Source organism: Orbicella franksi, chromosome 10, assembly GCF_964199315.1.
Source record: "Orbicella franksi chromosome 10, jaOrbFran1.1, whole genome shotgun sequence".
Lineage (NCBI taxonomy): Eukaryota > Metazoa > Cnidaria > Anthozoa > Scleractinia > Merulinidae > Orbicella > Orbicella franksi.
In genome coordinates, this window is record NC_138154.1 from 29,681,768 (window position 1) to 29,697,564 (window position 15,797).

Below are 15,797 nucleotides of genomic sequence, written 5' to 3' on the forward strand. Positions count from 1 at the left end.
AATGTTATAATAAGCTTAATATTTGGCCAATTCATTTCAAATTTGGAGGCCAAAAGGATCTGTGAGAGATCTTCACATTGAAAGCATAAAATCATAACCCCCTCCTGAATCAGACTTGATTAACCACTCCTCAAGTTTTTGAAACTTTCACGCTTTACAATTTTACGGTCAAATGAAAATCTGATAAAAATCTGCACACCCAGAGCTTCAAATTAAGCTATTGTTTAGGGGTATACCCAGTATATACAAGGAATAAGGTATTTTTGAACGTTTTCATTTTTTTACTTTATAGACTCCTCAGTTCAATTTGTGACATCTTGTATGTCTTTTGTGGTGATGTAGGACATACCCCAAACAGTACCTGGTATATTACTTGTGGTCTTTCGATCTACAGTTATAATTTTAGAAATTAATCATTACTCCGAGAGAAAATTATATAGCTAATGTATGTTTTGTTGTTGTTGTTGTTGTTGTTGTTGTTGTTGTCGTCGTTGTTGTTGATTTACAATGAACATTTGCAAAATATCTCATATTAAGTCAGATCAAATCAATCTTTATTTAAGCACGAAATGGTATGATATATACACCATGGCTTCCTAAGAGTCGTTCTACTTTACACTAGAACACATTAACTGCAGAACCACTAAACCAATAAAATGAAATGCAATGAAATCTTATATATCTTATCAAGGTTTCTATAATTTATGTGTTTAAAGTAATCTTTCCCGGGCAGTACAGGTTTAAAATCGTTCAAATTGGGCTGCTGTCTGATCTGATGAAGGGGATCTTGTTCCACAGAACAGATACCATTTTGTAGAAATATAACAATTTGACTCATAGCTTCTAACACTGTATGTAAACTTGAAATACTGGTAAATATCAGTCTCAAATACCATAGGGAAAGATTACTATGGATTTTGTACGTACAGTAATCACAGCTAACTATTGCAGTCCTTTGTTTTTGTTAACGTTTCCCAACCAAGTTCATCCAACAAATCACGCGAACGAACAACCCTAACCCCACCCCCGTCCACCCCTAAATAGTTGGTCATCACAGAGATTGCTCTTGTAGCCCTAACTTTTATACATAGCTTCCTTTCAGGTTTTCAAGAGTTAAGCAATTTAACTACACCATGACAATGATTCGATGTGAAGGAGTAATTATTTTCAATGTTTGTTAGCCATTATGATTCAAAGCCCTAGATTTGCTGATTACATTTCAGGGTTGATTTCAATGTTGTATTTAGGTCGAACTGATCGTTCGGACTGGGCTTGTGTCTTGAGGAACGCTATGCCTGGATATGTACAGACTGATGGCGTTCATTGAGGTGGCGGGGCTTGAAGGGAACTACAGATCATTAGCAAAGTCCATAGGATATCCACACCTCCAATCCAGGTAGTGAATAAAATAGCTTTTAAGATTATGTACATGTATTACAGCTACAACTGGACACTGGCAATAAATGACACCTGCCTCACATTTTAGCTCTAAGTTGTTAGAGGGGATATATGTCCGGTCGTTTTCTGATAGGTAATATGTAAAATATCTACAAGGCCAGTAATGAACATGTAGTGCAGTTATTTTAATGAAATAACCGCATTTATGTTAAAGTTAATTCCTATACTGGCAAGATGTAAGGGGTCGGAGGACCGAATATAATACCTTATATGTACATTATACGTAATCGTATACGTTATAAGAACATTTTTGCAGCTTCTAAACATGGAGAATTCATGTATATAGCAATTTAAGCGTTCTTTTAACTAAAAAGAAATAGAAAGGAAGAAAAACTCTGATATCAAAGCAGTTCGCCTCAGACTTCTACCTACGAGTGTCCTCCTGCCAAGATACAGTATGGCTGTCCATCCGTATGCTACCCTCCGTAAACTCATCAAAACCCGTAACACCGACTATAGCACTCTTTGTAGGTTTGGGGATAGTCCTATAAAGGGGGATCAGGGTCAATATTCGGTTTCTAAACAGCAGAGGCACACGCAAGGGCTTGCACAGTTGAAATCTATTGGGAACAGCGTAACACGTACAGGCAAACCGTAATACGTACAGACCTAACCAAACACGAACAGGCACAGCCCAACACGGACAGGCACGGCGTAAAAAAGACAGGCACAGCCCAACATGGACAGGCACAGTAACAAAGACAGACACAGTCCATTCTGCGGAAGACTGTTAACCAAACGTTGGATCAATCTCTGATATTTCCTTTTCAGACAGAAAACACTGTCTCGTTATTTTATGCACATCAACCACGGCTTCAATTTCAAACCCTGTGCCCGTGAGTCTGACCGAAATAAACATAGCAGCCGTGATTATTTTCAGTATGCTCAAGCTCAGAAGATTATTGCATTGTTGCATAACCAGGTCTTAGTTTTTGAGATTCAGAGGGGGTCTGAAGTCTTAGTTTTTGAGGTTCGGAGGGGATGTTAGGTCTTAGGTCTTGGATCTTAGGTCTTAGGTCTTAGTTTTTGAGACACCCATAGCGTCAATAGTCCACAGATTCTTCACAAAGGTCACCGTTGTTTACATATCTGAAAATTTCTTGAAATGTCCTGCGTACGTGATCAAGAACCATTTCCATCCTATCCTAAACAGGGGAAGAGACCATATGTATAACGCTAAGCTTATAGTTAATAACAGAACGAAAGAATGTGCTTTTAAGCATCCTTAAAACAGCATTGTTCAGCAAATTCATACTGAATAGATCACTGACCAATTGAAAAACGGCTCATATCGCCATAAAACAACATTCTTATTAAAACGCTAGCTCGTGCTGGATAAATCACTGAACAATTTTGGAAAACGGCTCATATCGCCTGGCCTGAATGTTAGGGTAGTTGTCTTCATGTCTTCATCCTTAGTCTTACCTGTCTTGTCTCAAATCTTGCCGCCATCTTTAAAGACAAATGCATGACTGTGAGATGTTTGGTTACCAGTCTTTCGCAGAATGGGCTGTGGGTGTCCTTTTTTACACTGTGCCTGTCCGTGTCACGCCGTGTCTTTCCGTGTTGGACTGTCCGTAATAGAGTTCAGCTGTGCTGGCCCTTGCGCCTACCTCTGCTATTTAGAAACCGAATATTGACCCTGATTCCCCTTTATAATATAATAATCTTGCGAAACTCCGGGACTTTGAGGTTTCAGAATATGCCGAGACTCCGATCGAGACTCCGAGACTCATTTTAGCCGAGGTCTCAACAGTAGTTGATTTCATTTCTCGAGATTTATCATTCACCATGAACAATTCAGCAGATTACATTTTTTCCTTACATCAGTTAATTAACTCCTTAAATCAGTAACAATTGACGCGTCAGTAAGAGAACTCGTGTATCAATCCCTAGAGAACACTTCGAGACTCGTCACAACCCTTGCAAAATAACTCCTTTAGTCTCTTGCGAAAGTCTTTGCTGACTAGCGAATAAATTAAGGGGTTTGAGGAAGAGTTGATCTCGACAAACACTACAACTATGAACAGAAGATGTTTATAATATGCCTGAGTGGCGATGACTGGCCACCAAATAGAAGCGATTCGTAGCATACTCAACGGGAGCATTGTTATTGCAAACACCACAACAACTGGCGTTAAAATTTTCTTGATTCGCCTGTTTTGATGAAGACGTTGGAGTTCCATTTTGGAAAAACTAACAACTTTACTATCATCAGATGAAATAACGCTATGTTCGATTTTCATATCCTTGATGAATTTGCTGCTGCAGTTAATTTTACGTCCTATTCTTATATAAGTCAGAGCTATCAGGAAAAGTGGCAGAATGTAGGAGAAAAATGTCATTAAACCTGCATACAAGCGAGGCAAAATCCACGAGCGATCCCACGAAGGCCAAACTGTACCGCAAGAAGCTAATCCGTTGGACAGCTCATGATGTTGAACAACAAAGTGCAGTGGTAAACAGAAAACAAAAAATGATATCACCCATACGAACCCGACAATAATCTTGGAATTTCTTAGCGAAGTTTTCCTATTATCGCGTTTTGGTTTAAGTGTCACTATTTTTAAATATCGATGTATAGCGATAATTGTAATACACCATACAGAGGAACCGTGAAATATTTCCGGTATTGGATACAGATAGAGGCAGCTAAACTCTCCAAGAGGCCAGTTCAAGGGCAACTTCTCTTTGATTAATCCTAGCGGAAATGTAAATAGCAGAAAGCCAAGATCTGCAATGGCTAAGTTTAGTAGATAGAAATCCGCTGGTTTCTTCTTCTTGCCCATTTGACAAATAACAACAGTTACCAGAACATTACCAACAACTCCAAACAAAGCGATTAATACCTCCAAACCTAGTTTTAGCGATTCCACCAAGGGTATGTCCCTGGCAACGGAATCATTCGCCAAGGAGACGTTCGGATCGGCTCCACAATGCCTTACGGTGCAGTTCGCCATAGTTCATGTGACTTTTCCTTTTCCTGTCGTTTGAATACCTGGCTGTTGTGTAGTTTCTTCTTTTTTTGTTTTCCTGTGATGTAGACGTCGCACGAATAAGTCTATCTGGCGATCTGTGCGGTACCCTTCTTTGACTTCCTTGGGTCCGAGTTCAGTGCTTGCAAGTACTGTAAGAGCTCGTCCCTGTAGATCTTCCTTCCTGTAAAGAATTTTTTAATGTTTATTGTAATATAAAATGATAACACAGCTTAATTCCTTGATTTCAATATTCAATGATATTCAACATATTCAATTCCTTTACAGTGGCCTGACTGACGGAGCTCAACTGTTGAAAAGCGAGCGACCTATTCACATCGAGCGGCGTTCAAACAGAATAAAGCAATTTCTCAGGAGTCAAGTTCGCCTTGTCAAGGAGCTAGCCGTTAGTGATGAGCATCTTCGTTTATAAAACAACTTAGCTTCCTTTCACTGAATTAGTTATATCGCCCATGCTGGCTTTCAAGTTAAGGAAAATACAATCCAATCCCATTGCTCTTATCATTCTGAAAACGCCTTCCGTCTAAATATTACCTGCCAAAGGTTAATAGAATAACCAAAAGCCAAAGAGAAGCGAAGAATATGTCAATCTTAAAGACAAAGCTCTCAACACGAAATATTCCACTCAATATTAACAGTTTACCTTTTCCGTGGTTGTCATCACAGTTACATGCAGACGTAAACACAAATCCTTCAATGTACTTTATCAATTTAAATTTACGCATGTATTAAATCCTTGGGATATATTTATGAAAAAAAAGAAAACTGATGAACTCAAGTATGTAGCCGGCTCTTATAAAACGACAAAAAAATCTCTTGTTGCGAATGATGAAAGGGCTCGATATTACGTCAATGAATCAACAAAGATCACGTTAACAGAAATTAAATGAAACACCAGAAAAAGGTGCAAGAAGCGGAGGAGGAGACGAGGCTAAAATACCTGACGAAAGTTAGAAGTTATGCTATTCTACTTATACTTACCTTTTGTAATCAAAAACAGGATGACAAAAGTACTTTGGTGTTTTTCTTCTATTTCCTCGTCTGATGAATGATACAAATGAAGCTAAGTATGACGTCTGTTTGTCATGTGAAATAGAATTTACCAATACTTTGAATGGAAAACTAGAAAAAATCTCCAACATAAGTTCGTGTATATGAAAATTCCTCCATGAACCAGTCTTCAAACATCCGTGTAGATAAGCAGCATCTTTGAAATTGAAGTAATACAATTCAGTAAGCTAAATAGGTCTTGGAGAAATGTGGTCAATCTTGAATGACACTATCTAATTGAATTTCCAGCTGATTCCGGTAAAGCCATCTACCTCAGTATTTGATCATTAACAGCAAAACACTTATGCATAAAAACCTCTCAAAGTTTCATTTTTTGTTTGCTTTGTTTTGAGCTATGACTTGCTCTTCACGGTTGAGCGAAAGTTTGCCTAAAGTAGAAAACTGGAAATCTGAATAAGAAAAGGTTTAAAGTAGATACGTGACACGCAATTCATTGCGTCCGCACACTCCACTTTCAACTTCCGCAGGAGCGCAGAGCACTTAACAATGCATTTACATCAATCATAGCGTTGGGATGCACGAATGAAGGTTTTTAGAGCACGAAAGAAGGGTAAGAATTGGTTGATGCTCAGCCGAAAGCAACTCTAGCTTCTTGACTGCTCTCCAAACTTCCCAGTCTATCATAATTCATCATCGGCATCATTTTTTTTTTTCATTCGCCACGGTAATAAAAGGATTTTGATAGGGCGAGGAGACCTATAAAAGCAGGTTTTTAGAGTGAGGCCCCCTTAATTGTGTGAGCGGCATAACAAAGTAAGTCTTATTTCATTAAAAATTTACTCAGCATCATTTTCTAAATGCTGGAAAAGCTTGACGATACACAGACTCGATGCATAACCAAAAGTATGAATAAAATGTTTATAACATTGTAAATGGAAATGGATAAGGGAAGTTTACTGTGCTCACGCCATGAGCTTGCATCATTGAATTATTATGCACGCTTGCGTACATGTACACTGAGTTTGTTGGCGCGACTTTGTAGCTGTGTTATGCGTAAGTGTACCCGCAGTAATGAATATTAACAGTATCTGCGGAGAAAAATGGGCTGCTTGCCTCTTTTTCTCAATCTCGAGCTATTTTCAGATTAGCTTCTTGCGTCCAAAATTTTATGGTTTTTTGTAGCTTGAAACAATTTTTCAAGTTGTAAGCATAGAGGGGCGAATTTCATTCCTTTTATAGCTTTAATTAGCTACTTTGCTCATTCCTTTGACCTCTGTTAGATATATTTGGAGGCTCGATAATCCAAATCATCAAAAAAGACACAGGGGACCCGATCAACAACTGTAATTTAGCTGTGTTCCTGTGACTTTTTGGATCATTTAGAAGGGATTTGAATACTGGGAAGGCGGTTTACATTTCAAATATTATTTTGTCTCCTCTTTCTAAATACGACGCTCTGATTACGTCTCGAGTTTTCATTATCTTCATTAACTATGAACTCTCATCGGGCGGATGGGGGGGGGGGGGTAGGGGGAGGGGGAGGGGGAGGGGGGAGGGGGAGGGGGAGGGGGAGAGATTCTCAGGTTTCATAACGACCGCGCGTGAGAAGAGAAAGAGACAACTTCTCTCTTTTCTCCTTTTGGAGTGAATGGCACGGGTGAGAACCTGCGTTGTAGCCTCTGTGTGAGAGCTGTACATTGGTTTGTATACCATCTCAGATTATCTCACTAGTTTAAAAATGTAAGCAAGTCTAGCTAACTTACATTCAATTAGAACAGTACCACAGGAAATCGACCGATTAAACAAGAATTCCAGGGATGTTGCCAGGATACCTGACACTGATGTGAAGTTTATATGAAATAATTCATACATGAACTGCGGTTGTAGATGAAAGTGAAGAATGATCATCGCAGTATATTTTCCAATTTAAGCAATTGGAAAGAAGAAGCCTGAAAAAAATCAGGGCTTCAACGGGATTCGAACCCGTGACCTCCGCGATACCGGTGCGATGTTCTACCAACTGAGCTATGAAGCCACACATTGGGAGCGAGGCCACTTAATTGAGTTCATATCTTCCCGTGAGGAGTGAAATGATGTGAATTTTATATGAAATAATTCATATATGAACTGCGGTTGTAGATGAAAGTGAAGAATGATCATCGCAGTATATTTTCCAATTTAAGCAATTGGAAAGAAGAAGCCTGAAAAAAAAAAAAAAAAAAAAAAAAAAAAAAAATCAGGGCTTCAACGGGATTCGAACCCGTGGTCTCCGCGATACCGGTGCGATGCTCTACCAACTGAGCTATGAAGCCACACATTGGGAGCGAGGCCACTTAATTGAGTTCATATCTTCCCGTGAGGAGTGAAATGATGTGAATTTTATATGAAATAATTCATATATGAACTGCGGTTGTAGATGAAAGTGAAGAATGATCATCGCAGTATATTTTCCAATTTAAGCAATTGGAAAGAAGAAGCCTGAAAAAAAAAAAAAAAAAAAAAAAAAAAAAAAAAAATCAGGGCTTCAACGGGATTCGAACCCGTGGTCTCCGCGATACCGGTGCGATGCTCTACCAACTGAGCTGAAATAATTCATATATGAACTGCAATTGCTTAAATTGGAAAATATACTGCGATGATCATTCTTCACTTTCATACCTGACACTATTTTAAGCATCTTTGATGGCAAATTATCCAAACCTGTCACTTTTTTAATTTTTAGCTTTTCAAGTAGTTTTCGGGGTTCAATGAGTGCTACAACTGTTAAAAGAGTAAGTCTTGTCTGTGAGACGAGATAATTTTTTGGAACGTCAGTGTCAGCTGAAGGTATGTCTCTTGCCAAATCGTGTCCAAGTTTGCAAAATAAAAGTTACAAAGCATTATGCCATTTCAGATGCAGAGCTTATTTTCATATCCCGATTTCAATATCAGCAATAATTTTCTTCTTATGTTGACGAGACCTCAGCTCATTAATTAGCTATATTCTTCCAAACCTACCACATTTCGTAAGGATCAGAGAAAAGGCTAATGATATCCGATCCCATTGTCTGATTTCAACGCTCTTTTATAAATTTGTAAAACTTCGAATACTGATAATCTTGACTAATCCAGGGATGGTATTCATGTGTTTTGCAAATTAGAAAAATAGGGGAGTGGACACTAATACCAAACGGCACAACTCCTGACGTAACTATTTTATCAGGAGTATTAGTTACGGCAAGTAGGGACTGCGAATAAGCTGCTACCGCCGCTGGCTCCGTAGTCAGTTGACTAGGACCAAACTGAAACCTCACAAACATTGATGAGTTTGGAAGAATTGCTATCTGCAACGCCTGGTAACATCTTTATGTTACCATACCATAAGGTCCGGGAGTGTCAGGTAATTACCACAGATTACGCATGTAAATCACGTGATACCTGTTGATGCAGAGAACAGAATGCATGCTGAAAAGGAAACATTTGAAAAGAGAAATTGTAGGGTGCAGTCCCCCTCCTTTAATTGCACGAGAGATTCCGTTAATTCCCCCAACTGACCAGGTGGTTCCTAGTGTAAGTCCAGAATTGGTTGAAGTCCCTTCAACAGTGGTAAAGATTAATCCTGATTCTGACACAACTAAACTTCCTGTGTCAAATACTCATTCTGTGGGTACTGCTGTTAAAGTTACTCTTCTGGACGAGTGAGTAAACCCCCTGAGAGACTGGACTTGTGGCTCTTCTAGTTAATTGTTATCTAGGTGTGTTTGAGGTTTGTTACCGCTCTTGTAACAGGGAGGAGGCGTGAAGTATCTTATGACGTAATAGGCGATGTCACTGGGGAATTCTGGGAGAATAAAAATTGTCGTTTGAGATTCACACGCGATTGGTTTGTGTGCAAACATTGGTCTTGTCCTAGACCTTTAAAATACAAAGAAAAAAAAAAAAAAAAAAAAAACATGTATTAAAAAAAAGCTACAGTACGTTGAACATTTCCACTGAAGTCCCAGCTCAATGTGACTCTGCACAATACAGTGACACATGATGATAATTGTGTGTAATCACTGATACTCGTTTGAGTGCAGGAAAGTACAATGACTTCTTTGAAAGTACTATTAACGAGGCTTGTAGCAGCGTATACTGCTCCTGTGCAATCCAAAAATAATACTAGCTGAGCCAGGATATGGTAAAGGCTTGCGCGATTGAGCAAAACAACGCGGAGAAACTCGCTCAGCATCGCCTGTATGAAACAAAAGATAACAAGGCCTTTGTTCGATAAAATTAAAGAAGAGCACAACAGAATGATTGAGAAATGGAAAATAACTAGCTTCTAATACTGTAACCAACCCCTGGTGGAACGCTGTTCAAAACTTACACGATATGGAACAGCATGCCCTGCAAATGTAGCAATGGCCGCAGTCAGTCGATTCCTAGTCTACCTGTCGGACTATACATGCTCCTGAAGGCGTGTAATTACGTAAACGTACAAAGTCACACGTATGTACGTATTACGATTTTACATAACTTGAAGTGCTTTATTACATGAGCTCATGAAATACATTGCTTTGTGCACAACTTGTTTTTAGTTTTATTGATAAACATTTATCGCGATGGTTTTGTAGTTTCAACGGAGTGTGTTGTAATTTTGTACAAATCACAAGCGGTTTGTTATCTTTTCTGCATGCGCATCTATAGCGATTATGTATTGAACCTGTCACACCTACAACGATTGTATTGAACTTCCCACATTTATAACGATCATGTAATAAACTTATCAAGCTAATCTCTCGAACACTCCATGGAGAAAAAAAAAAAACAAAGATACGTAAATATTTCATGACTCAATTTGCATGCACTATAAAGCGCGCCAATTGAAAACAGAATCTCCTCTGCATTTACACATATTGAAACGTTTGTTTTGTTCTTCTCCGTCGAAGCAAGATGAATGCATCTTTGTTCATCTGTTCAATATATAAATCCGAAAGACAATTCATGTCTATCAGTAGTTGAATTTTTAGAAGTGTTATTTCTCTTTGTAAGGTTAGAGCTATGATAATGCAGTCGGAAAAAACTGCTAGTTTCTCAGAAGGGGTATTTCTGATAATATCGAGCTAAGCGACGGCAATCTTATCTATGAAAATGATGATTACGCATTCCCTTCCAGTGAAAATTTTTCATCTACATTTATATAAGTATTTATAAGTTTAGTTTCTTCCTTGTTAGGTTAAGGGTCCTTCCGCATCGCTCGATGCGAGCGAACAACACATGCTAGGAGTACTATTGTAATTATGGTACCCTATGTAATCTACCAGACATCGCAATCACTGACGAACAGAGACAATAATGGAACTCAGTGTTCATGTCCCAAGAAGGACCTGTTGCCGAAGGTTGGAAAATCTTTGGAAATATCTTTCTCGACGACCTTCCGCACAACGTAAATTGGAAACGCTCCTGCGGAATTTCTTGCTGGCTATGGAGTAAATGACAGGATTAACAGAAGAGTTAAGCATAACAAATACGGTTACTATATACAAAAGGTATTCTTCATAATATTCCTGATCCGCGACCGCTGGCCAAACTACGACAGTTAAACGAAGAATGGTCAAAGGGAGCAGTGTAATTGCGCATACCAGAACGACTGGTGTAAGAATACGTTTAGCGCGTTTATTTTGACGAAGACGACCAGTTTTGAGTTTACTTAAAGAATTTTGTTCGTTACTCTCCACACCATCTTGATCCCGTTTCATGTCTTTGAGGAAGCGACTGCTGTGATTCAATGTACGTGATACAGCGACAAAAGTCCAAGATATGACAATAAGAGGCAGGATATAAGATAAAATAGTCAGGAACACAGTGTAAACTTGGGCCGCCATCCACGAGGGCCAAGCGGGACCACACCATTTCTCTCCCGCTGTTTCTTCTTTATATTCAACGACAAGGTACAACGGTAAACAAAACAATAAAAACGATGTCAGCCAAACGCATACAGCGACAAACTTGGCAGCTTTTTTAGGAGTATTATTTTTGTTTGTTATTGGTTTTCGCAGGAGGACTACTTCGTAATATCGAAGGACAGCGACCATTGCGATACACCACACGGAAGCGCCGTGGAATACGTCGGGAACGGGGTACAGATAAAGGCAGACAAATTCTCCAAGTGGCCAGTTCCGGGGTGCTTTTTCCCTGATAGTAATGAGCGGGAAGGATAGTAACAGAATGCCAAGGTCTGCAACGGCTAAGTTCAGCAGAAAGAGATCAGTTGTTGATTTTCTCTTTCCCAGTCCGCTTATGACAATTGCTACCAACACGTTGCCGGCTACACCAAACATAGCGATTAACACCTCGAGACCTAGTTTTAGAATATCGACAAGAGATGACTCCATTCTCCCAGCCATGACCATTGTCTCGTTCACTGGAAGTGAGGAGTTTAAATGTAAACTAGTTACATTTCCAATAACAGTGGTGTTTGGGCAATGCCTTGACATACAATTCTCCATAAATTCAGCTGGCATTTCTCGTCAACGTTTTGTTAGTAATTGACAAGCCCCGACTCACAGCTCGTCGACAAAGACTGATGAAGCGTTCTGTAAACAGCCAAAATAACCTGCAACACCTGCTGCAATAAACTTTCGAGTCATCGTTTACGCAAGTACACTAACCAATGCTAGCCCAGCAGTAGTAAGTCATTAAAACAAGTACGTGACAAAACTACAATACCAAATTACATTGTATACACTGTAGCTCTTAATTTATCTTTAATCGAAACTATCATCAATAGAAGAGGTGCCTAATTTTGAAGGTTTTTTGTTTACTGATAAGGCTTTCCAAGAAATCCTTTCCTAGCGTGGCTTGTCTTTACATAGAATCTTCTTTCAATAAATGTTTATCTTAAAATGAGAAAATATTGTACTAAATTATTTATTCCTTGAATTTGAATCGAATTGAAAAACGCAAAACAAGATAACACCTGTAGCTTAGCTTTGACATCTTTCAGGTCTTTGGGGAAAATATTAAACATATGACTTGTTGTCACATGGCTTTGATGTTCCTTCCTTAGTTAGTAATTAATATTCCTCTGGCATCAGTTTAACATCGTGAGTTAGTTTTAGCCATGCTAGTGCATTTTATCACAACTGGCGCATTCTCGACCTGCAAGCCACAACAAAACTAACTATGGACTGCAAAGAGAAACTCATTATATGAGGCGCAAGGCAAACAACGGATAGGATTTTGAAAGCTTATTGGCTTAATTACCGGCTACTTTCTGCTCGTTACTTACTTTTGAGGTAAATTATTGCCTGCGTCTCTAACCCGAATTTTGATCTCATGGTGCTTGTTTAGGTATACTTTGCAAGAACTTTGTGAGCACTCTATCAACTGCTACCAAAAACCTGGCCTTTTGCGAAACGTGATGACGTCACAAGTGTTACTGAGGAACGTGGTCGCTCAGAACATCTTTTTCGCGTTTGGGAGTCAAATGGTTAAGGTGGCCGAACACAGTTTTCGCGCCCGCTTTTGGAAATGCAATTCAGCGCGCGCACAAGGATTGCAAAAATACAAACATGCCGTCAATAGAGCGATCATTTCATTTACTCAGCACCCGCAGTATCTGTGCTATTTTTCTCTATAACTGAACGCAGTGTATTGATGGCTTTAGTCTTTTATCACAAATATATGTTGGAAAAGGTAAAGATGCAAAGAACTCAGCAATTCTCAGCTTTTTCTTTGTTACCGAAAGAACCCAGTTAAATGCAGCGAATGCGTAGTAAGTCAAAAAATTGCGATTGAATGAAAATTTGCACTCTCGGAAATACGCCTTTTTCTCGAGAACCACTCATTAGAATTTCACGAAATTTGGCACGAAAATACTTTAGGAAATAAGTAACTGGAGTATTGAAAATAATTGAACTTTAACAAAGGAAACTCTAGATATTCCAGTAAACCTTCAACAAGGGATAATTAAAGATCTCTCTGTTAAATTATTAGCAAAATGGTGTTAACTTGTGAGAATCGTTACAAACTTGTTGCATGCAAATTATAAAGAAAATCTAATGACTAGATTTTCTACAAATAAACAAAACCGATTTCAAAGGCCTGTTTATTTTTATTCGTGTAGCCATGGCAACGGCACATACGTCAGCTTAACCATCAAAAAACCAAAGTTTGTGTTGTTAACTTGCTGCTGCCATTTTTGGCGACCGAGAGATCAAGGGTTTTAGGGAAAAAGGTGAATGAAACACAGGTATCAAAAACTGTGTTCAGCCACCTTAAGGCGGCGATATGATTGTCACAATGTTAACATAGAGCTACAGAAAAGCAAGGTGGCCTTTGCGCTAACTGCATGACCCGTAGCTAACGACAAACGGCTCGCTCTCAAGTAATTAATAATAGCAATTTCTAGATGTTTTGGACCAAGCTTAAGGCAACTTGTTTAGCGTTATCACATAGGGTATACTTGGTTTGCCTTCATTTCAGTCCAATCTATTATAAGGTGTCATATCCATTACAGATGCCGGACCAGTTTTGGTCATAGAGTTTCGTATAAGGAGTTCCCTGTTTATTTGTTTTGTCAAGCCATTTAAAATTTATCTAGCCGGGAGCGCTGATCTTAAGAAACTAATTATGAGCCATGTTTATTGCGGCACCTGCCGCCACACGAAACTGTGGAAAACATTTCATCTCATTGTTTGAAAATGGACTCGAGACTTTAATTAATCGTTCCATATCTTTTAAGACATTTTAACTAATATTATAAAATTGAGTACGAAAAAACTGTGTGATTTTCAGAATATAGAAATATGTATTTCTCCCTGTTGATGAGCCTTTCTCTAAATAGCTCTTCCACCTTACTCCCCTCTGTGAAGAAAAACAGTAAAATTGTTTATCTTGAGTGTTTATAGATCTAAATTGTTTGACATTTAAGGGAAATTATATTCAAATATAATGAGACGTGGATGGAAAAGCGAGTGTTTTGCGGCGCATTATAATATTGAAAGTAATCATCATCTACTTTCCTAGTAAATTTAACCAGCAACAGTTAAAGTACACCTAACCCTTCAATTTTTTTTTCGCTAAAACAAATCCACTTGTTATTCTAAGCATTGTGGCGAAAAAATTTTGAATTTAATCCTCGATTTTTTATGCCCTTTCAAAGTCGCGCTTGAAGTGTTGTGCGACCGCGTTTTAGGGAGTCTGGGGCGGCGGTTGCTGATGACGTCTACCCAGGAACGAAACACAATGGAGCCTCAATCAGCTCTCTGTATTTGCTCGAGAAAATGGAAAACAAAACTAATCGTTCCAATATAGTTTGGGACTAAAACGTCCAAGCTTTGTTTCAGAATCATTTCTTTTTCATCACTGGAGTCAGAGTTAAATTTCGGTTCGGAAGACTCCGAAATAAACTACGATCGAGCTCGTTCGACAACTGTAACTCACTGCTTAGAGCTTTGAGAGCAATTTGCAATGTTTCAAGCGACGACGGGGAAGACTTCGTTCTTTGCGGACGAGCCGCTTTTATATTAGGAATGGAAAGCTGGATACGAAGTGGAGGAGCACACAAACGAAAAGCAGGAAAGAAAACTCAAGGACTTCTTTGGATGGTAATTTCGTCACCTTAGCACAAGATTTCGACGCGTGTTTATAGCCCTTTTACATTTCTCCTTAGCGAGAGTTTATTTTGGCAAGGTATGGTTGTTCTGTTAAATCCAGTTTGTGTTTTACTTTCTGGAATGCTTCATGTTTATAAGAGAGGCGTAGGTGTTGCAGTTTTCGAGACTTGATGACCTCCAAAACTTGGTTCTTAGCGCCAGGACCATCTACACAAACGAAGGCAAGTGTACCAATAGCATTTCCTCTTATTTCTATCCGAAGGAAAACACCTCAGAACCGGCGTCTAGATTTGATCGCCTTTATCCGTTGAAACGCAAGAGGGGGCGGGGTGAGGGGGGAGGGGGGATCCCGACACTTTTGTCACAGGTTGTCTATTGCGCTATCACAGCAGCAGCTTCCTCGAGGACATGAAGCGGAATCAAAGTAAAGTGGAGAGTAGCAACTACACCTAAATCTGCGAAGTGAACAATAAAAAGTGCTGACTTTCGTCGAAACAAAAGGGTAAATAGAATCCTAATTCAATTGCTGTTATAATCAATTTTATAATTACGATACCGCAAAATTCCGAAAGTAACAATCGCCAAAACTAGCGATTCTCCCTCCAACATAACGAAAAACAGTGACATCTCATTAATCCGGAAAGTAGCTGACTCCGAAAGTAGACTCCCTGAAAGTAGCGAGCCCACTCCAATCCTCCTGAAAATAGCGATAGCATAATTCAACGGTATATTTATTTTTCTGATCAACAGT

At 39.0% G+C, this 15,797-nt stretch overlaps 2 protein-coding genes across 2 annotated transcripts; both read right to left on the reverse strand.

Moving 5' to 3' along the window:
- Positions 1 to 3,350: 3,350 nt before the first annotated feature.
- Positions 3,351 to 4,624, reverse strand: LOC145500672 (somatostatin receptor type 2-like). The gene has a single exon (XM_081480197.1). It carries the CDS (start codon positions 4,416 to 4,418, stop codon positions 3,351 to 3,353), a length of 1,068 nt encoding a protein of 355 aa, XP_081336323.1. The 5' UTR covers positions 4,419 to 4,624.
- Positions 4,625 to 10,723: 6,099 nt separating this feature from the next.
- Positions 10,724 to 12,148, reverse strand: LOC145500743 (galanin receptor type 1-like). Its single transcript, XM_081480265.1, has one exon. The coding sequence runs from the start codon at positions 11,948 to 11,950 to the stop codon at positions 10,796 to 10,798; it is 1,155 nt and encodes a 384-aa protein (XP_081336391.1). The 5' UTR covers positions 11,951 to 12,148; the 3' UTR covers positions 10,724 to 10,795.
- Positions 12,149 to 15,797: the final 3,649 nt, after the last annotated feature.

Bases quoted from the DNA above. Each gene is read 5' to 3' on its own strand.
- LOC145500672 (XM_081480197.1), bottom strand. From the start codon at position 4,418: ATGGCGAACTGCACCGTAAGGCATTGTGGAGCCGATCCGAACGTCTCC.
- LOC145500743 (XM_081480265.1), bottom strand. From the start codon at position 11,950: ATGCCAGCTGAATTTATGGAGAATTGTATGTCAAGGCATTGCCCAAAC.